The following is a 21,016-nucleotide window of genomic DNA, read 5'->3' on the forward strand; positions in this document are numbered from 1 at the left end:
ATTAAGGATTATGCAATAGTTATGCTCAAGACTTAACTTCCAAACAAGTGTGTCTTTTTTTTTTTTAAATGTGGAGTTTATTACAATGCACTATTTATGACTGTAAACCTCTTTTACATTGATGCATTCAAATGAAATGTTTGTGATAGGACTAATTTATTAGATTACCTACCATTTTCAGGCTACATGTACATTGTTGACTTTTTTTTTTTTTTTTAGGTTTTACTTTTTGCTTATGGTACTCATATAGAAAATATTTTGGATCAAGTACAGTGGAAAGCAGTATAATGTTATGTGAACTTGGAGTCATCTAGACTGGGGGTTCTCATCCTAGTTAGACAGCTTACAAGTTCTGTGACCTTGGGCAAGTCACATTACTTGATTTGTTCGAGTTTGGATCTGGCTTCGGTAGAACAGGAATTATGTTGCCTACTTCACAAAGATTGTTTAGGACTAGCACTAATATATAAAAGCCCCTAAACAGACATTTAGCAGTCACAGACATTGAATAAATCCCAGCCATTACCAACAATGGCAACAGTAGTGATTTTTAGGCTCTTTTCCTTCATAGCTTTTAGAAAGAAATCAGGGCTAGGGAGTTCTTTTAGACAAGTACTTTCCGCTTTATGATAGATGTTGAGTAAAGTCAGCAGGAGTGTGAGTAGGAGTTTCAGTGCCAGGGGTTGGTTTCAAAAGCTGTTTTGAAATATACTTAACATCTACGGTCTTACCAGTTGCTTTGCTGAGAACTAGATGTACAGTGGTTAACAAAAAGACATGCTGTTTAAAGTCAGGCGGGGGAGGCAGACATTAAGACATCAAAAAATAGAAATATATAGAATTTCAGATGGTATTAGGTGCAGTGAAAGAAATGAATAAGATGCAGTAGCTTTAGAGTGAATTGTTAGGGGAAACCTCTCTTGAATTAGTTTAAGACCTAAACAGTGTATTACCTGTTCTATTGTGTTACCTGTTTTGCCCAAAAAGGTCTGGTTTCTGGTTCCATGCCACTGTGGGGTTAAAAGATTCTCTGTGTAAAGCCAGGCAGTGAGTCAGAGGAACAAGTAGTTAGTTCATGGCCTAGCAAGTAATATGACCTTGTGGAGTCAGAGTATAAATTTTTATACACTGTACTCAGTATATGTTTTTACTTTGTGTTTCTCTCAGTCTACTTTTTTCCCCCCTCAATCTACTTTTTTATTTTTTTTCATGCCTCTGTGCCTTTGAAAGGATGATTTTATCTATTCATAAATGACCCTCCTCTTTTCTCATTTTAAGACTCAGTTTAAGGTAACCTCTCCTTGGAAGGCTTTTTTCTTTTTTTTTTTTAAATTTTTTATTGTTATGTTAATCCCCATACATTACATCATTAGTTTTAGATATAGTGTTCCATGATTCATTGTTTGTGTATAACACCCAGTGCTCCATGCAGAACGTGCCCTCCTCAATACCCATCACCAGGCTAACCCATCCTCCCAACCCCCTCCCCTCTAGAACCCTCAGTTTGTTTTTCAGAGTCCATCGTCTCTCATGGTTCTTCTCCCCCTCCGATTTCCCCCCCTTCATTCTTCCCTTCCTGCTACATTCTTCTTCTTCTTTTTTTCTTTCTTAACATATATTGCATTATTTGTTTCAGAGGTACAGATCTGAGATTCAACAGTCCTGCACAATTCACAGCGCTTACCAGAACACATACCCTCCCCAGTGTCCATCACCCAGTCACCCCATGGAAGGCTTTTTATAGAAGAATTATCTTTCTAAAATGCAGATCTGAGCATGTTTATAAAACTTGTGTTTAAAACATCATTGGTCTCCAGTTGCCCTTTAGGAGAAAATGAAAAATTCTTAAAGTGGCCTAAAGGTCTGTCATGTTGTAGCCCATTTGCTTCTTCAGCCTCATCTCTGATCACTTGTGAGTGCCTTCACTAAGTGTTTGGACCGTAGGATCTTTGCTTCACGGTGATTGTTCCCCATTCTTAGAATATTAGAGGTTGTCCAGTTCAGCTGCTTATTTAAAAAATGGGGTTTCTTTCAGAGCGGAGAAGGGTGGGGCGATGGGCAAAATGGGTGAAGGGGAGACGGAGATGCCAGCTTCCAGTTTATGGAATGAGTAAGTCATGGGAATAAAAGGCACAGGGTAGGGAATAGAGTCAGTGGTACATTGTAGAAGTGTTGTATGGTGACAGATGGTAGCTACCCTTGTGAGGGCAGCATAACGTATAGAGTTGTTGAATCACTATGTTGTATACCTGAAACTAATGTAACATTATGTGTGAACTATACTCAAAAAAGATTTTTTTTTAAAATGAGGTTTCTCGGGGCACCTGGGTGGCTCAGTCAGTTAAGCGTCTACCTTTGGCTCAGGTCATGATCCTGGAGTCCTGGGATGGCGTCTGGCTTCCTGCTCAGTGGGGAGTCTGCTTGTCCCTCCCCGCTGCTCTCTCTCTCTTAAATGAATAAATAAAATATATATATATATTTTTTTAAAGAGGTTTCTTGGGGCGCCTGGGTGGCCTCAGTCAGTTGGGTGTCTGACTCTTGATTTTGTCTCAGCTCATGGTTTCAGGATTTCAGGGTTGAGCAATGGAGCCCTGTGTCAGAGGTTTCTTTGAGCTCTAAAATATAGTGATTAAGCACCTGCTTTTCTAGTTTCTAATTAACTGCCTGCGTCCTTCCTTTGGTCGTCCTTCTGTCCATCTGTCATCGTGCTTGGACAATCATAATCCATGGGCTGAATGAAATTAATAATAGAGACAAGGTAGAGAAGATAAGCAAATTAGAAAGCCTGTAACACTCCAATCTCCTTTTCAGGTGACTAATACCAGATTATTCAGATTTATAATGATCACAGTATGAAGTTCTGATTAATGACAGTTTCATATAATGGAAGAACTGCAAAGGCAGGAGTGGAGCACTGTTTGTCTTGTATTTTTCTATATTTCCTCTTATACGGGGAGTGGAGCACTGTTTGTCCTGTATTTTTCTATATTTCCTCTTATACGGGGAGTGATAGCAATAAGCAGTCACTCTTTATTTTCATCAGTATTTAGATACATGAAAGGAGAAGCTAAGGAAACTCGGTGCCCACAACAGAGTTCTTCCTTGTGTCCTAGTGGCAGCAGCTCTGTGCACTTTAATTGGCGCGAGCCAAGCTACTCATGCTGTTTGACAAAGTCCAAGTATGGGGGACGATCCTGAAAACAGGAGACTCCACAGCTGGCTCCTGCTAGTCTCTTTCATTTTGTTTATGGCAGTCTTTATAATTGTGGGAATATTTCTGGGCTGGCTCCTGCTATTCTTTTTCATTTTATTTATGGCAATCTTTATAATTGTGGGAATATTTCTGGGGTTTCATGATAAAGTGACTACTCATCTTAGTTACGCCTATCTAAGCAGTCATAATGAAACTAATTCCACGAAGAATTAGTTTCTATAGAACAAAAAACAAGACGGTCACGCTCTGTCTAGCACCTTTCTCTTTGCATACTGTTTTTTAGTTTTAGTGAAAGCCAATAAGCAGAAATCAATAAAGGTCATGTTAATCATTACAAAGGAAAAATGAAAGAAGGCTATGGCTGTAATCCAGAAAATGATCTAAGATTTGGAAAAACAAAAATATCCTAACATATAAATAAAGTTCCTCCGAGGCTGTCAGGAGGAGATGCTTGCAACCTGATCCTGTGTCTGTGTCTCCTCATTCGCTGACGCCGTCCTTTCCTACGAGAGACCCACCCCGGCTGGAGCTGGACTCCGGCATTTAATTGCTTGGAAAAAGAGGAGAAATCTCAGTGTTAAGAAATGAATATCAGGCATCTAGTTAGTATAATGCTGTGTATGGGAATATGGTAGATTTGAATCGTTACCTTTTAACATGGGTGGAGTATTATGCTAAGCAAAATAAGTCAGAGAAAGGCATTTCATTTATGTGGAATTTAAGAAACAAAACAAATGAGCATAGGGGGAAAAAGAGAGAGAGGCAAACCAAGAAACAGACTCTTAACTGATGGTTACCAGAGGGGATGTGGGTGGAGGGTGGTTTAAATAGGTGATGGGGTTTAAGGAGGGCGCTTATGATGAGCGCCAGGTGTTGTATGGAGATGTTGAATCATTATATTGTATACCTGACACTAATTACACTGTATGTTAACTACTGGAATTTATTTGTTTATTTTTAAAGATTTATTTATTTGACAGAGAGAGCACAAGCAGGGGGAGTGGCAGGCAGAGGGAGAGGGAGAAGCAGACTCTCCGCTGAGCAGGGAGCCCGAGGCGGGGCTCAGTCCCAGGACCCTGGGATCATGACCTGAGCCGAAGGCAGACGCTTAACCGACTGAGCCCCCGACTCAGATGCCCCCACTAACTGGAATTTAGATAAAAATATACATAAAAATAGTTATAGCACGACTTTTATTGTACATTGTTTTTTCTTCATTGGTTGGCTCTGACTGGGTTGGAGCAACAGATAGCTATGAGGTGATAACTATGTCAGGTACTGTGCTGGGCATTTTTTGCAGGGCATTTGTTTTGGGGCTTTTTAAAAAATTTGCACAACAGTTTAGTAAGTTAGATTTTACCATCCCAACTTTGCACATGAGTAACTGCTCATAAAAGTGAAATAGCTTGCCTGAGGCCACACTCAAGTGGTGGAGGTAGAATTTGAACCCAGGTCTGCCTGGCTGAAAGCTTGTATTTCCTTTTTTTTTTTTTTTTTAAGGTTTATTTATTTATTTGAGACAGAGACAGTGAGAGAGAGCAAGAGTGGGGAGGAGAGGGAGAAGCAGGCTCGATCCCAGGACCCTGGGATCATGACCTGAGCAGAAGGCAGACACTTAACCGACTGAGCCACCCAGGCGCCCCAAAAGCTTGTATTTCTTTTACTACTTTATTACTCAGCACTAAAGACATCTTTTTCCTTCCTGCGTATAAATTTTACTTCAGGAAAAGGAGACACAAATTAATCATATTAAAATAGAACCCTTTTTAGCTCAGCGACCTTGAGAAGTGTTCTGTCCTGTCCCGGGTGTGAGAGGTTGGGGTCATAGATGGGGGGTGGGGGGCAGTTGTGAAAGGAAGTTACAAGGAGAGTTGACATCTGCACCACCTTATACTGTCCCTCATGCTATTGAGACGCCTGTAATTTTTATTCTTTTACTTTCTCTCTTCTCTTTCTCCGTTCTGTCACTCTGAATGCCTGGTGGCATTCCCTGCACCATGAATAATTTGTCTTTCCTCATTGATGGGCGGTGAGCTCAGTGAGAGCAGGGCTGTGTGTATCTTGGTCACCACCGTAGGTGCTGAATAAAAATACTCCTTGTTGTCCAGATCTGTGTGGTTCCTGGGATTGTATAGTGGATTGGGATAACAACGGATACTCTTTATTTGTGGAGTGACCGGAAAAGAAGAAAAGATAGGAGTTTTGGAATATGGAGCAAAAGGAAGGGAATAGAAGGAAGGGGAAGAGAAAAGGGTACAGTTGATAAAGAGGGTGAGGGTGGGGAGGTTGTTGTAGGTGTTCTCACTACAGGACTGGAAGCTGCAAGTTCTGGAGTGTAAGGCCAAGGCTCCTGTGCAGGTGAGTAGTGAGGAAGGCCAGGAGCTTGTGCGGAAGATGTTGGCTGTGTGCTCTTCACCTGGAGTTGGATGGATTAGGACCTGATTTTTGACAGCTTTTACTGACATCTGTGTAACATTTATTATGATTTTTTTTTTCGTGCTTCTGGTCTGCTTAAGCCAGTACTTAATTGGGAAGGAGACTGGTTGCAGAGTATGAGGAATACTAGCTAAAAGAAAAGGTTTGACATCCTTTTGCCACGTCTCAAGACTCCAGGCCTCTTTTTTAATGCTGAGTAAAATTTCAGTGGACTGATGGGAGTAGGGAGCAAAGTGTTAAAACCTTACATGATTTAGCCCCCCCTCCTTCTACCCCTTCCTTCTTTATTTTTATTATTTTTTAATTATTCTTTTAGAGTAGGCTATACTTCCAATGTGGGGTTTGAACTCACGACCCCAAGATCAAAAGTTACTTGCTCTACCAAATGAGCCAGCCGGGTGCCACATCCCCTCCTCCTTTTCCGACCTCAGCTCTTACCACTCCTCTTCAGCTTTGACATCCTCCTTCCTTACAGTTTGTCAAACCTGTCCAGGGTTCCTGCCTCAGGGCTTTTTACACTCATGCTTTTTTTCCTTCCTGGTACTTTTCCCACAGATATCCACTAACTTACCCTCCTACCTTCTTCAAATCTCCAGTGTCATGCTGTCTTTGAGGCTTTCCTTTGACCTCTGTGAAAAACACCTTCCCCACCCCCCATACCTCTGCGTTATTTCTTTCTGTAACACCCTCTGGCATTCTGTATGTCCTATCTACCCTCATTGGAATTTTAAGTTCCATGAAGACGGGGACTTGGTTTTGTTCATTGTTATATCTCTAGTGCCTAGAACAACTGTGCCCAGAACTAGCACTGCCCTCTACGTGGGACAATGTTTTCGTAACAAGCTGCGGGGCTGGGGGGGGGGGGGGGAGCTTTATTAATCCATCCAACTCTAGAGATTAAATGAGAACGCACCTTTTTTTGTTTGTCACTTTTTTTTGGTTTTGTTTTGTTTTTTTGTTGGGGAAGCATCCTGTTGAAAAATTTCAAAATGTGAGGATAGACATATAATTGAAATGGAACAGGCAAAAGAAGTAAAATAAAATATTACTAGGTAACCTTAATATGAAAAAGTAACTATAAAAACTCTATATTCTTTCTTCTGGGGAACATAGGTCCTCTATATTTTGTCCTTAAAACCAACCTATGTTCACATTTCCTGTTTTAGCTAATACTTTCCTATCTCTGCTTTTCATCACATTGTGTCTTTCTACCACTTTTAACTTAATCTTAATTCTTCCTGTGTTTTTGAGGTTTCAGCTCAACTCCCAGCTCAAAAAAGACACTTCTAGTCATCTCCTAGTGTTGGTACAAAGTGTCTGGGAGACTCCGAAAGGAAAAAGGAGTGAGTCTTGTCTTTGCTTGGGGCCTGGGGTTTTTTTTTTTTTTAAAGATTTTATTTATTTATTTGACAGAGAGATAGAGAGCACAAGTAGGCAGAGAGGCAGGCAGAGGGAGAGGGAGAAGCAGACTCTCCACTGAGCAGGGAGCCCGACGCGGGGCTCGATCCCAGGACCCCGGGATCATGACCTGAGCCGAAGGCAGCCACTTAACCGACTGAGCCACCCAGGCGCCCCAGGGGCCTGGGGTTTTTATTGAGGATTGTGGTCTGGTGACATATCTTCTCAGGCTTTCAGAAACACATGTTTAGGTGTCCTAAGTCACTTATGCCCTGGAGCCCAATGGTCTTGGAAAAATGTTCGTAGACGACCCCACCAGGTCACTCCTTAGGTGTTATCTATTGTGCTGGAAAACTCCAAAGAAATCATTAACTCCTTGACCTACACAAGGAGGACGTACATTATCTGTTCTATAAGGTATGTGTGAGGCAGGGATGTGGGTTCTTGCAAGAACAGAAGCAGGAAAAAGAGCAAAAAAGCAGTTTTTCATGGGGTCCTTTAGTTCCCTTGTCTCAGTTTGAAAAGCCTTCATGTAGTTCCATTAATTATATTGATATTTTTGGGCTTTACTTTTTAAAAGACTTAGTCAAACTCTTGGTATAACAGAACCTAGAGGTTCTGTTTAGGTTCAATCTAAACAATTTAGAGAAATGAGCATTTATTTCTTAAAACGTTTGAAAGGCTTCGTTTTCCTTTATGTAGATGAGTCCTACCAATTCTAAAATACTCAACTTTACAATTTGAATACCTATAGTAGGTGGCCTGTTAAAACCTGAAGAAATAATTTTTTTGCTTCACATTTTTAAAAAACTGTGGCTATATAAGTTTTAAGATGTTACAAATAGGTTGGGACCAAAATATAATAATTTTATGTTTTGAAAGTGTGTGTGTGTGTGTATGTGTGTGTGTGTGTGTGTGTGTGTGTTATGGCTAGATAAATATATAGCTGTGGAGGTAGCAGTAAACATTGTGTAAATGTTGGTATCATACAGAAATGACATGACCTAAAATATAAATAGTGGGTACTTGAGGGGGGGTTGCGGTGTAGGGTTGGCTTGAGAAGAAAAGGGACTTCAGTTATATAATGGTGATATAATACCTTTTTCTTTTTGTTCTTTTCCGGATGAAAATTGGAAGAGAAATAAGACTGTCAGTTTTACCATTTTTGTTACTTTGTTTTTATGTATCTTTCCTGGAGTTCATTTAGTAGGAGATTACTTTGATATTTTGATTTATGCATAAAAGGGTCTAAATTCTTGAAAAGACCTAAATCAGCATGTTGCTTTTTCAGTAGCCATTTCTGAAACTGCAGCTTAGCTGTAGAAATCATTTTTCTGTTTTTACTTCTGTAAACTGACTTAACGTGGATTTCTTTTGATCTAGCTCCGTTTAAGAGAATCCTTTGGAAAAATGTTAATAATCCATGTGTTCCTAATGTTTTTTTGTTTTGTTTTAAAATTCTAGGAATTGAAGCCATTTTTTATGAAGGAAGTTGGCAGTCACTTTGATGATTTTGTGACCAATCTCATTGAAAAATCAGCATCATTAGACAATGGTGGGTGTGCTATCACAAGCTTTTCCGTTCTTGAAGGAGAGAACAACCACAGAGCTAAGTAAGTATAGATACTAGTTTCTTTTAGTGCAAACATGTCTCTGATAATGCTCAGCGGTCAGAATCTGGACTGCAGTAAAAATGCCTGGATTCACACCCTGGCACCACTTTTTATTAGCTCTGTGTTGCCTTGGGCAAATTAGCCACTTGAAAGGTGGGTTTCTTCATCTTAATATGAGGATTATAACAAGCATGTACCTCATCTAAGACTATGCTGACTTACAAAATAAAAGAGCCAACACTTGTTGAGTGCTCTGCATTTGAACCAATGACCCCGTGAGGTAGATACCATAACAGTCTCATGCTACAGATCAGGATACTGAAGTGTGGGACAGTTACGTGTCCAAGATCACACAGTGGGTATTGGAACCCAGAGCCTTGCTCCAGAGTTCATGCCCTTCACCACATCGTTGTAGTGCCTCCCTGTTGTACTCTATCCAATACCTGTAATAAAGCACAACAGTTAGCGTATATGTTTCTAATTGGTCAGGCATCTGGAGCAGCAGAGGGAAAGCTATCAGAGGCCCATATGTGCTAATTTGCCATTCTGTGCTCTCTTCAGTTTTATGCCCCAGTGGTCTCTGGCAGTCACTTCTATTCCGGAGGACAGTTTTGACCACTAATAGTTGACAGAAGTGTGGGTGATTGTGCAGAAAGCCCTAAAAATGATGATACTGCTAGATGTTTAGAATGCGAGAGATTAGGAACTGGAGGCAACCTTTAAGATCAGGAAGCTCTTGGGGGTTGTTGGAAGTCCTTTGACATTAGGGAGGGTGAGGGTCTCATAAATTTTAGTGCAGAGGACAGACCAATAACAGCATGTGAACTGGAGTATGGCTAGAGGCCTCTCTCTGACCTTAGCGATGTTTAGGAGAAGGAAAAGGGGTTGTCAATATGTGATGCCAGGAATGCATTTCCAGAGGGGCTGGGCTATGGAGTACCTTTGAGCGCTGCTCTCCCGAGGTGTGCCTAGCACCTCTTCCTTCTCACCAGACCTGCATGTATCTACCTCATTGCATTGTTCAGGAGTAAATGAGATAACATGCACAAAACCCTTCACATAGTACCCGGGTCAGAGTGAGAGGTGCTTTATTAACGTTATATGCTATAGTTGGTAATATTCTTTCTCTTATCCATAGGTTTAAATTTCTTAAAATACTTGAAGTATTTATATTTTATTTTTTTGCTCTTCCCAGAGATTTGAGAGCACCTCCAGAACATGGAAAGATTTTTGTTTTAAGGCAGTCTCTCTTAGAGTGAGTATTTTTAGTTGCTTTTATTAATTATTAGTTTGAATTAAAAACTGTTCTGATTACTAAAATCACTGCTTAATTTATGCATGTTTAATGAGTTCTGAATTCATAGAAATCATTAGTTTTGGAACTTCTTGTACATTTGCTGTCTCTTGGTCCTCCTTTGTGATCTTCTGGTTCTATATCTAGTTTCAAAGGAGGAGTTAGAATGAGCATGGTTATCTGTCCTCTGATAAATTTCTTGAAGTTGCAATGCAGAGAATTGATTACCCAAAAAGCTAGAACAAAAGTTTTCTAATTAAGTAAACCCCTTCACAAGTGTTTTGGTGTTGCTACCTTCTTGGTATATTACATATTTTTCATCTCTTCTTTGGCTAGCCAGCTTAGAAACTTGATAGTTTTCTCAGATTTACATATTTTAGAACCCTGATTGTGTGAATTTTATGAAGAAAATTAGGCACAGTAAATTACTTACGGTGACCTCACTTGTGAACTGAAATAGGTGTGCTGTAGGTAGGTAATGAATATTTCTTTTGTGATGTTCTCTGAGTAGATCATTTATTTATTTACTCAGTCATTCCTCAGAATACTGCTGTAATTTCACCTGCATTAGGATAGGTCATCTGAAATAGTTGGGCTGGTGAAAAATTATCTTGAGTGTCTTAATGTGCTTTTTTAAAACAATACATTTTATGCTTATCAAAACTCACTTTCTGTGAGCCAACTTTATATTCGATGAGAAGGCCAAAATTTTCTGAACATATTACCTTGTATCCTACAGTTTTAGTGTTTTGCCACACTATTGTTTGAAGAAATTTTAACTTTTAAAATCTGTATCTGGTGGGGAGGGGAAATGCAGGCAGGGGAAAATAAATTATTTTGAACATTATAATTAAGATTTTAATGATAGAATTGCACTATATGAAAAAAATACTTTTTTTTTTTTTTTAAAGATTTTATTTATTTATTGGCAAGAGAGACAGAGATAGAGAAGGAGCAGGGAGGAGAGGGAGAAGCAGGTTCCCCGCTGAGCAGAGAGCCCGATGCAGGGCTTTATCCCAGGACCCTGTGACCACGACCTGAGCTGAAGGCAGACGCTTAACCGACTGAGCCACCCAGGCGCCCCTCAAGTGTACTTTAATTACAAAGCTTTTTTAAAAAGGATTTTATTTATTTTAGAGAGAGAGAGTGTGTGCCAGTTGGGGGAGGGGCAGAGGAAGTGGGGGAAGCAGACTCCCTGCTAAGCACGGAGGCCTGCCTGGGCCCTGCTGAAAAGAAAGGCTAAAAGGAACCACAAGGTACCACCTCATACCAGTCAGAATGGCTAAAATTGATAAGACAGCGAACAACAAATGTTGGCGAGGATGTGGAGAAAGGGGAACCCTCGTACATTGCTGGTGGGAATGCAAGCTGGTACAGCCACTCTGGAAAACAGTGTGGAGGTTCCTCAAGACGTTAAAAATAGAACTACCCTATGACCCAACAATTGCACTACTGGGTATTTACCCCAAAGATACAGATGTAGTGAAAAGAAGGGGTACCTGCACCCCAATGTTCTTAGCAGCAATGTCCACAATAGCTAAACTGGAAGGAGCTGAGATGTCCTTCAACAGATGAATGGATAAAGATGTGGTCCATATATAGAATGGAATATTACTCAGCCATCAGAAAGGATGAATACTTAACATTCACATCAACATGGATAGAACTGGAGGGTATTATGCTGAGCGAAATAAGTCAGTCAGAGAAAGACAATTACATGGTTTCACTCATGTGTGAAATATAAGAAGTAGTGCAGAGGATGATAGGGGAAGGGAGGGGAAGCTGAATGGGAAGAAGTCAGAGAGGGAGATAAACCATGACAGAATCTTGACTCCAGGAAACAAACTGAGGGTTGTGGAAAGGGAGGTGGGTGGGGGGATGGGGTAACTGGGTGATGGCCATTAAGGAGGGCAAGTGAAGTGATGAGCACTGGGTGTTATACACAACTGATGAATCATTGAACACTACATCAAAAACTAATGATGCACTATATGTTGGCTAATTGAATTTAAATTAAAAAAAAAAATAAAAGAATGGCTAAAAAGAAAGGCTAGATCCTACAACTCCTGAGATCATGACCTGAGCTGAAACCAAGAGTTGGGTGGATGCTTAACCAACTGAACCATCTGGGCATCCCACAAAACATTTTTTTTAACCAAGGAAATAAAACACATATTTTATGGCTCAGGTTGGTTTTTATTAGAATTTGAAGATCGTTGATTCAGGGCAATCTAAGATATCCTTGAAAAGGTATGTAGAAGATGTAAACATACATCTTTGCAAAAGCAAAGCTAAAAAAACTTGTTTTAGTTAAATAAAAAAAAAATACCTCTTTAAGAAAACATCATCTGGAAAGTTGTTGCTATATTTTGGAAGTAGCCCTGTTTTAATCAAATATAAAGATCAGTGAGGATAGAAAATAAAAACATTTGTAAATGTTTAAGTGTATAGACATGTAGGGTGGTAGTTGCATTATAGAAAAGCATACATGTGAATCTTAACATCTTGGAAATAGCACTTAATAGTAGTTAAGTATAGGGAGTAGAATGTAATAGGATTAAAGACAAAACCTTGTTAACATTTGGGATAGCTTTTGTGTTTCCTGTTTTCAGTGCCTTTTGCCTACCTAAGAAGCAATCACTTTTGGCAGGTTTTCAAGAATGCTCCCCATTTGTTTTAAGTGTTTGATACCCATGCTGTTTTCTAGGGGACAGTATCATTTTATTGGAAAGAGCCTTATCCTAAGCTTTTACATTAAGTTTTTACCTTGGTCATGTCATTTACGGTCTGTGCTTCAGGTTTAATATTCTGGGATTCCTGTTGGAGATGTTTGCTCATGATTACTATTTGAGGGTGGGTCTGCATCTGCTGACCTGCCTTAAAGACTTTAATATATGGTGTTTTAAAATGAAATATAATTAATTGTATTTGTTTGAACTGTATTTACAGTGAGCTGTTTGAGGTGGACCACATCAGAACAATATATCACATGTTTATTGCCCTCCTCATTCTCTTTATCCTCAGCACACTTGTTGTAGATTACATTGATGAAGGAAGGTAAGACGAGAAAGGATGTTTGGCTAGTTGATGAATAGGGTGTTGGAGTTTTCATGGTATTTAAATTTTGGTAAATTTTGGTGATTTGGGTAAATTTGCTTCAGAAGATCCCAAAGCAGCTGATTGGAGGGTGATATTCTCCTCTCCCTAAAAGCACAACTAAAAGGAATATTAGAAGTTTCATTTTATTTTTATTTTATTTATTTATTTTAAAAATTTTATTTATTTGACAGAGAGAGACACAGCGAGAGAGGGAACACAAGCAGGGGGAGTGGGAGAGGGAGAAGCAGGCTTCCCGCTGAGCAGGGAGCCCAATGCAGGGCTCGATCCCAGGACCCTGGGATCATGACCTGAGCTGAAGGCAGACGCTTAACGACTGAGCCACCCAGGCGCCCCCATTTTATTTTGAAAATGGTCTATTTTAGTAGTCCATAATTGGTAGTTTCTAGGTAATTTTCCTAAATGGGAGAATTTTGTATATACAATTTACCAATTTTCCCACTATGGTGTGTATTTCAGGTTGTTAGTGAAAATAAATAGCTTATTAGAATTTAATGCTTGAAAAACTTTTTTTAAAAAGATTTATTTTTTAGGGGGAGAGAGAGCACGAGCATGTGTGCATGAGTGGGGGGTGGGGCAGAGGGAGAGGAAGAGAGAGAGAGTCTCAAGCAGACTCCCCACTGACCGTGGAGCCTGACTCAGGGCTTGATCCCAGGACCCCGAGATCATGACCTGAGCGGAAACAGTCGGACACCCAACCAACTGAGCCACCCAGGCGCCCTGGAAAACTTTTCTTTTTAATATAAAAATGAAATTTAACTTTAAAAATGACAGTGTGGTGAGGTGCCTGGGTGGCTCAGTCGTTAAGCATCTGCCTTCGGCTCAGATCATGATCCCAGGGTCCTGGGATTGAGCCCTACATCGGGCTACCTGCTCAGTGGGAAGCCTGCTCCTCCCTCTCCCACTCCCTCCTGCTTGTGTTCCCTCTTTCGTGCTCTGTCAAATAAATAAATAAAATCTTAAAAATAAAATAAAATAAATGACAGTGTGGTAATCATACACCAACTTATGTGCATTATTAGCAAATTACATTTTGAGATAATGGTATCATACTGTATTAATAGATTTTTGAATTATTCTTCTGAAAAATCATCTTTTGGACATAACAGTGATTGCTATTTGAATACTTTATGTATTAGTGTATCTTAGAGTTTAAAATTTATTAATGTTAGAATCTAATCACTGCGAAGTTTAAAGTTTTATTATTTTAGGTTATCTTGGGTATCTTATGTTCAAATACTATATTATCTTAGGGCTTTTAGAAGATTTATTGTTGGGATATATTGTGAAGCAGAGGCTTAGAAGCACCTCTCCCTCTTGCACAACTATTACCCTCATGACCACAATGGATTAATGTTGCTGTGTTTTCTAAGGTTGAGAGTTTTAGGTGTGAAAAGTTTTCAGTTCTATGAGTCTGTGCATATTAAAAATTCACTTCTGTGCTCTTTCTCTGTGCTTTTTCTCCCTAGGCTGGTGCTTGAGTTCAATCTCTTGTCTTACGCTTTTGGCAAACTTCCCGTTGTTATGTGGACATGGTGGACTATGTTCTTGAGTACACTTGTAGTTCCCTATTTCCTCTTCCAACGTTGGGCCAGAGGCTACAGCAAGAGTTCTCATCCAGTGGTCTATTCTCTCTTCCATTGCTTCCTTTTCATGGTCTTCCAGATTGGAGTTCTAGGTTTGGGACCAACATATGTTGTATTAGCATATACCCTACCACCAGCTTCCCGCTGCATTGTTATACTTGAACAGGTAAGGTTTTGAAGGTTGCCTGATGCAATGCTATGTTTTGTTAAAATAATAATACTGACATTCTGTTATTTTTAGTTGTATTAGTTGGGTCAATTTTTCTATCTGGTTCTTTGTGCTATTATTTATAAAATTGAAGTTTTAAGATAGATCATCTCATGTCTTAAAATTCATACTAGCTTCAGTGTTCTCTGATTCTTGGTAATGAAATTATATTGAGCTGTTTAGGATGAATTCAGATTTTATTCTTGAACACTTTGTAGAAGTCATTTAAAAGATAAAATATTTTTGTAATTAAAAATTCTACCCTGGGCGCCTGGGTGGCTCAGTCGTTAAGCGTCTGCCTTCGGCTCAGGTCATGGTCCCAGGGTCCTGGGATCGAGCCCCGCATCGGGCTCCCTGCTCCGCGGGAAGCCTGCTTCTCCCTCTCCCACTTCCCCTGCTTGTGTTCCTGCTCTCGCTATCTCTCTGCCAAATAAATAAATAAAATCTTTAAAAAATAAAAAAAAATAAAAAAAAATAAAAACTCTACCCTTGAGGTTATCAGATTCATTGTTTTGTCATATAAACTGGTCCCATCTGAATAAAGGATTTATTTTGTTCATACAGCCTTCAGAATTTTCTGACTTACGTTGGCTGTCTGTTAATTTACTCTGTGTGACTAATGGGAAGGACTGTTTCAGGAGACTCTCTTTCAACAGGCTTTTAATTTCTTACTGTAATATACTTGCAATAGATAATACTGTTAGATACAAAATAATTTGAGTAATAACATGTCCTTCTTTACAGTTTGTTTTTCATTTGTTTTATTCCATAAATGTGAACTTGAGTTGGTATATGCAAAATTAGGAAATTCTTTATATGATCCAGTGCTGTTCTGGGGTTGCTTATAAGACAATGGTAGAACATTCATCTTTTTTTCCCTCCCTCCTTTTGTAGATTCGTTTCATAATGAAGTCCTATTCATTTGTCAGAGAGAATGTGCCTCGGGTACTAAATTCAGCTAAGGAGAAATCAAGTATGTAAATTCGTTAGGTCAAGGATTATTCAATAGCGTATTTTAACCTTTGGTCTTTAGTGGGATGGCGTTTTACATTCTATAGACATTATATTTGATTTTAAATATGGAGGATCCATATTGATTTGGAAGACTATCTCACTGTTTCCTGATTGTTCCTGTTTTGCCTTTGTACCTACAATTTAAAAACATTGATCGCCAGAGTCTTAAAACTTTGCCTTATTTTTGTAATGTTAATAGACTCATTACCCCATGTGTGCTTATTCTTTGAATTGCTGCTTCAAACTCTAGAAGGTATTTCTAAGTCACAGGAATAGCTTAGTTTAGAGGGATTGGTAATACTGAATCAATATAAGGATAAGAAGTCACTCTGGGAGATCAGGAAGAAATGATATGGGCTAAGTGAAGTCCTTTTACTCTTCCCTGTTGTGTGCTTTCTTATTTCTCCCTTTTAGTTTTGCCAGGAGAAATTGAAGAGTGCCTGATCTAACCAGAGTTTTCCTTTTCCAGAGACGATTCCAATACCCACAGTCAACCAGTACTTGTACTTTTTGTTTGCACCTACCCTCATCTACCGTGACAACTATCCCAGGTAATTGTTCTGTGAAGCAGAAATGTGTTGAGCACCGCAAGTGTAGCATGAGTGTGGTGGGATAGGTAGGCAGGGGCCAGTTCATATAGGGTTACAAAGAATATAAAATGAGTTATAACTTTCTTGCTGGCACGGAAAAGTCCCAAGTGGTGATTCTAGCAATCCAGTTTGATTACAGTAATTCTTGACAGAATTATACAGGCATTCCATATGCCAAAAATGATATGTTCTGTGTGGGGAGAATATTGTGAGGGTCTTTATTAAAGTTCAATTACTTACTTTATTTAGAAAACTTATTTTGTTTCTTCCTTTTTAGGACTCCCACTGTAAGGTGGGGTTATGTTGCTGTGCAGTTTTTACAGGTGAATTTTTTCTTTACCTAAGGTTTGTTGATTAGTGGGACATGGGGATTCAAATTTATAATAATAATTTAATCTATTTAAAGTGTTGGTAAATTCATGTCTACTGGGAACTCTAGACCTCTTTCTGAAGTCTTTTAAACTCTTTACCAGTACAGTAGATGGTATTTGTCTTGCAAACATCAAAAGTAATTTCCTTCAGTAAAAGAATTTAATTAAAGTCATTCCATTTGGTTACTTTAGTAAGCATCTATGTTAATTTCCCCCTCTCCTTATGGTTTTTTGTTTTGGGATACATATGTGTGGGTATGGTCTGATGTCTTCCCCATCGCCACCCACTGCCTCGCCCCATCAGAATCATAAATCCCAGAAGATCTCATTTTAAACTCTTGTCCCAGTCAAATACCCCTTTATGAAATAAGTTCTTTTGTGCTGGGTTTCACGTAGCAGGAAAAGCAGGTTCCAAGAGTCTCATCTTTTGGTATGCCATTTGATAAAGGGTTGGGAGAGAAGAAGGTATGATAGAAACTAGCTTGTGTAATATCTCTGAAGGATTGCAGTTTGGCAATCTTATATACTAGCATTAATGGAATATATATGTGAACATTAGTCCAAGGGTCACATATCTATCTTCTTTATCAAGCCATCAGTATTATAATTATATCTCTGTTATATTCCAGGTTTTTGGTTGCTTTTTTTATGTGTACTACATCTTTGAAAGGCTCTGTGCCCCCTTGTTTCGGAATATCAAACAAGAGCCCTTCAGCGCTCGTGTTCTGGTCCTGTGTGTATTTAACTCCATCCTGCCAGGTAACATGGGTACTGGTTAATTTGGCCATTCATGAAGTTATAAGGAAAAAGAGCTGTTGCACATGCACACCTTTGATTTTCCTGCCTTTTGCTCTGAAGTCATCTCTACATCTATACTCATCTCGACTTCTTTCCATCTATTTCATAAGTGAGTATACTTCCAGTTTCAGCCCAGACAAACTTTCTGTTTGTCTTCTGACTTTCACCCAAGTTTTGCTTTCTGTGACTGTGGGTAGTCCATATTCATGACTAATCTTCCTGTTCACTATTCAGTTCATTGTAATCTTGCTTCTAATCCGACCAGGCCACTAATGTGGCCTTTATTGAAATCACTGGTAACCTCCTGATTCTAAATCCGGTAGATGGTTTAGCCCTTATTCTATTTCATCTCCATGAAGCATTGTTTGGATGCTGTTGACCGCATTTTGAAATCTCTCTCTTGCTACTCATTCTCATTCTCCTGTCTTTCTGGCCATACCTCAGTCTCCTAACTTCATTCATTCCACTTACTTTTTTCTAGAGATACATGAGTACCTATTATGTGCCAGGTGCTGAGGACCTAGCAGTGAAGAGGACATAGATGCTCTCTACTCTCTGGAGGCTTTCAGTTTAGTTTACAGTTTCCTTTACTAATTCTTTCTTTTTTCTCTACCTGTCAAATGTTGGTCGTGTTTTCTGTTACCTTCTTTCTTCCTTAACCTCTCTCCTAGACTCCTAGGTAACCTTCCCTGATTGCCCCCCCAAGATTCACTCCAATAAATTATTTTATCTGTCCCTTTAATAGAATATATATTAAATGCATGTCTTCCTCACTAGGCTGCAAATTCCTTGAGATCAAGGATTGTGTGTTACAGCCAGTCAGCCAACCACAGTCTTTCCCATATTGTCTAATACATAGTAGATGCTCCATAAATATTCTTTGATATTTTTTTAATAAACAGGTGAATGAAAGGGATAGGCATATAAATGGATATTTACAATGTAGTATAGTATATACTACTTAAGTAGGATAAACAAAGTGTTGATGAACTTTGTATCATATTGGACATGACATTTAATATTGGGTATTGAAAAATAGGTGTTTGGCAGAGAAGTGTAGTGGAAACGTGCTTCTAGGTAGTGGGATGGAAGCAGAGGCATAGAGTATTTTCGAATGGCAGAAGTCCAGTTATGGATGATGTTTACAACACTGGGAATAGAGTCAGAGATAAGTTAACTTTGTCACTGGACATTTTGGGCTGGATAACTCTGTGTTTTGGGGGGCTGTCTTGTGCATTATAGGATATTTACCAATCTTCTTGCCTCTAAAAACTAGATACTAGTAGTACAGCCCTTACCCCTTGAGTTGTGACAACGAAAAATGTCTCCAGAATTGTCAGATGTTCTCTAGGGGGCAAAATCTCCCACAGTTTTAAGCAACTGGTTTAGAGGAATGCATGAGGGCCAGATTTTAAAGGGCCTTGGGTACCAAGTTAAGCCATATAGCTAGGCATTTCTATTAAAAACAGGCTGGGTCATTTGTTATCTATAAAACCCACTAGGGGGCGCCTGGGTGGCTCAGTCCGTTAAGCGTCTGCCTTCGGCTAGGGTCACCATCCCAGGGTCCTGGGATCGAGCCCCACAACGGGCTCCCTGCTCAGCGGGAAGCCTGCTTCTCCCTCTCCCACTCCCCCTGCTTGTGTTCCCTCTCTCACTATATCTCTCTCTGTCAAATAAATAAAATCTTAAAAAAAAAAAAAAATAAAACCCACTTGGAAGGAATTTAGTGCTTTCTAAAATTAAAATAACTTTCAAAAGAACATGGTGTCATCTCTTGAATGGGTAAGCTGGAACAGTAACTTTTATTTTACAGAATAATTCCAGCTAAGCATATGATGACATAAAATTAACTGCTTTGCATGAGCTATTTGGAAAGGCCTTTAATATTGTTAATCTTATTTTTAGGTGTGCTGATTCTGTTTCTCATGTTTTTTGCCTTTTTGCACTGCTGGCTCAATGCCTTTGCTGAGATGTTACGCTTTGGTGACAGGATGTTTTATAAGGTGATGTATATTTGGCCTTCTCTTTCTTTTCACATTTTATTTATGCACTTATGTCCTCATTGTTAAGTATTTGAGCATTGTTGAGCATGTTTAACATAAACATTGCAAAGTTCTTTTTCCATGAGTTTTATCAATATTAAGTCTGAGATTCTGATGTTGATATACTTAGCACAGCCTCATAGCCTTACCTTCTACCTCTTAATATCTGCTCCCTTAATAAAGCATATGGTTTCTACTGGATCCTGTATTGGTGGGAAAGCATGCGTCCAGAGGGTATCATGAGACTCTGCTGATCATTCATTTGAAATTGGCTGTCTGGTGCTATAGGAGTGATCTTAGCAAATTATTTAAGACTGTTGAATAGTTCATACAGGAAATAACTTTTCCCTCCTTTATTTTGAAAGGCATTAAGTATACTTAAAATAGTTGGAATTAAGTTCTAGACAAGAGCCAGGGTGTTCATAGTGTTCTGTAATCCTGCCTAAAGCCCTCTAGGGTTTTGTTTGTTTGTGGTGGTCTGGCAACACCCAAAGCCTTCCACTCCTTTCTCAGAGAAACAGGGGGTGTGGGTTGCAAACTTTAGCTGTCTGATTCCATGGGTCTGATCCTAAAGTAGGGAGGGATTTGTTGCAGGTAACCATTGTCTCACTCATTGTACAGTGTAAATTTTGTCGTTTATGGTACCAGCGGGACAGCTCTTTAGGCTTAGCACGTTAAGCCTATAGGACTTTAGATTTCTCTCCCTGTGTTTTAGCAAGGTGAGGGGATTTACTGATTGCTATTTAGATGAACCTTAGATTTAATGATTCTGTATGTTCTGTATCTTCCATCGTAACTTTTTTGATAATGAGACAGAATGAAGTTACAGACTTCATCATCTGTAGATCCAAAATTCGTGTCATATATTGAGCATTAATAACCAAAATGCCATTTAAGATTTTTCTGACTTCAGTGTATGGACTAACAAATTATCATGACACACTCTGGATATTATGTTGTGTGTGTATGTTCTTTAGGAATACTCAGGGGGTTTTGCATTGGTTCTGTGTGTATATGTGTGTGTATGTGTATATGTGTAGTTCTAAATCTTTGCTTTTTTTCCTCAGGATTGGTGGAACTCTACATCATACTCTAACTATTACAGGACCTGGAATGTGGTAGTTCATGACTGGTTGTATTACTATGCTTACAAGGACTTTCTCTGGGTAAGCGGCAAGATAAAGTTGATGTTCAAGAAATGGAGATCCTTTTCCAGAAAGTATTATTATTGTGCAGCTGGAAGTGGTCTTCAGTTCTCTCTGGGCCATTTTTGCCTAAGAAAGCTTATGCTTTGAACAGTATGTACGGTGACGAGATCTAATACCACAGTTGTGT

General features: G+C 39.2%; 1 protein-coding gene across 3 annotated transcripts in view; it reads left to right on the forward strand.

The window, feature by feature from the left end:
* Window positions 1-21,016, forward strand: part of SOAT1 (sterol O-acyltransferase 1) — a 76,672-nt gene that overhangs the window by 46,888 nt on the left and 8,768 nt on the right. For 2 of the 3 annotated variants that reach the window (XM_036120950.2, XM_036120952.2), the window contains exons 4-13: window positions 8,513-8,661; window positions 9,857-9,916; window positions 12,905-13,012; window positions 14,542-14,824; window positions 15,761-15,839; window positions 16,350-16,431; window positions 16,748-16,793; window positions 17,471-17,600; window positions 19,545-19,642; window positions 20,749-20,847. In XM_036120950.2, the coding sequence (XP_035976843.1) occupies window positions 8,513-8,661; window positions 9,857-9,916; window positions 12,905-13,012; window positions 14,542-14,824; window positions 15,761-15,839; window positions 16,350-16,431; window positions 16,748-16,793; window positions 17,471-17,600; window positions 19,545-19,642; window positions 20,749-20,847 (1,134 nt within the window). The remainder of the gene's footprint in view (window positions 1-8,512; window positions 8,662-9,856; window positions 9,917-12,904; window positions 13,013-14,541; window positions 14,825-15,760; window positions 15,840-16,349; window positions 16,432-16,747; window positions 16,794-17,470; window positions 17,601-19,544; window positions 19,643-20,748; window positions 20,848-21,016) is intronic. The other variant, XM_078078032.1, reaches the window with a different exon arrangement.

The sequence above is a fragment of the Halichoerus grypus genome, chromosome 7 (genome assembly GCF_964656455.1).
Source record: "Halichoerus grypus chromosome 7, mHalGry1.hap1.1, whole genome shotgun sequence".
NCBI lineage: Eukaryota > Metazoa > Chordata > Mammalia > Carnivora > Phocidae > Halichoerus > Halichoerus grypus.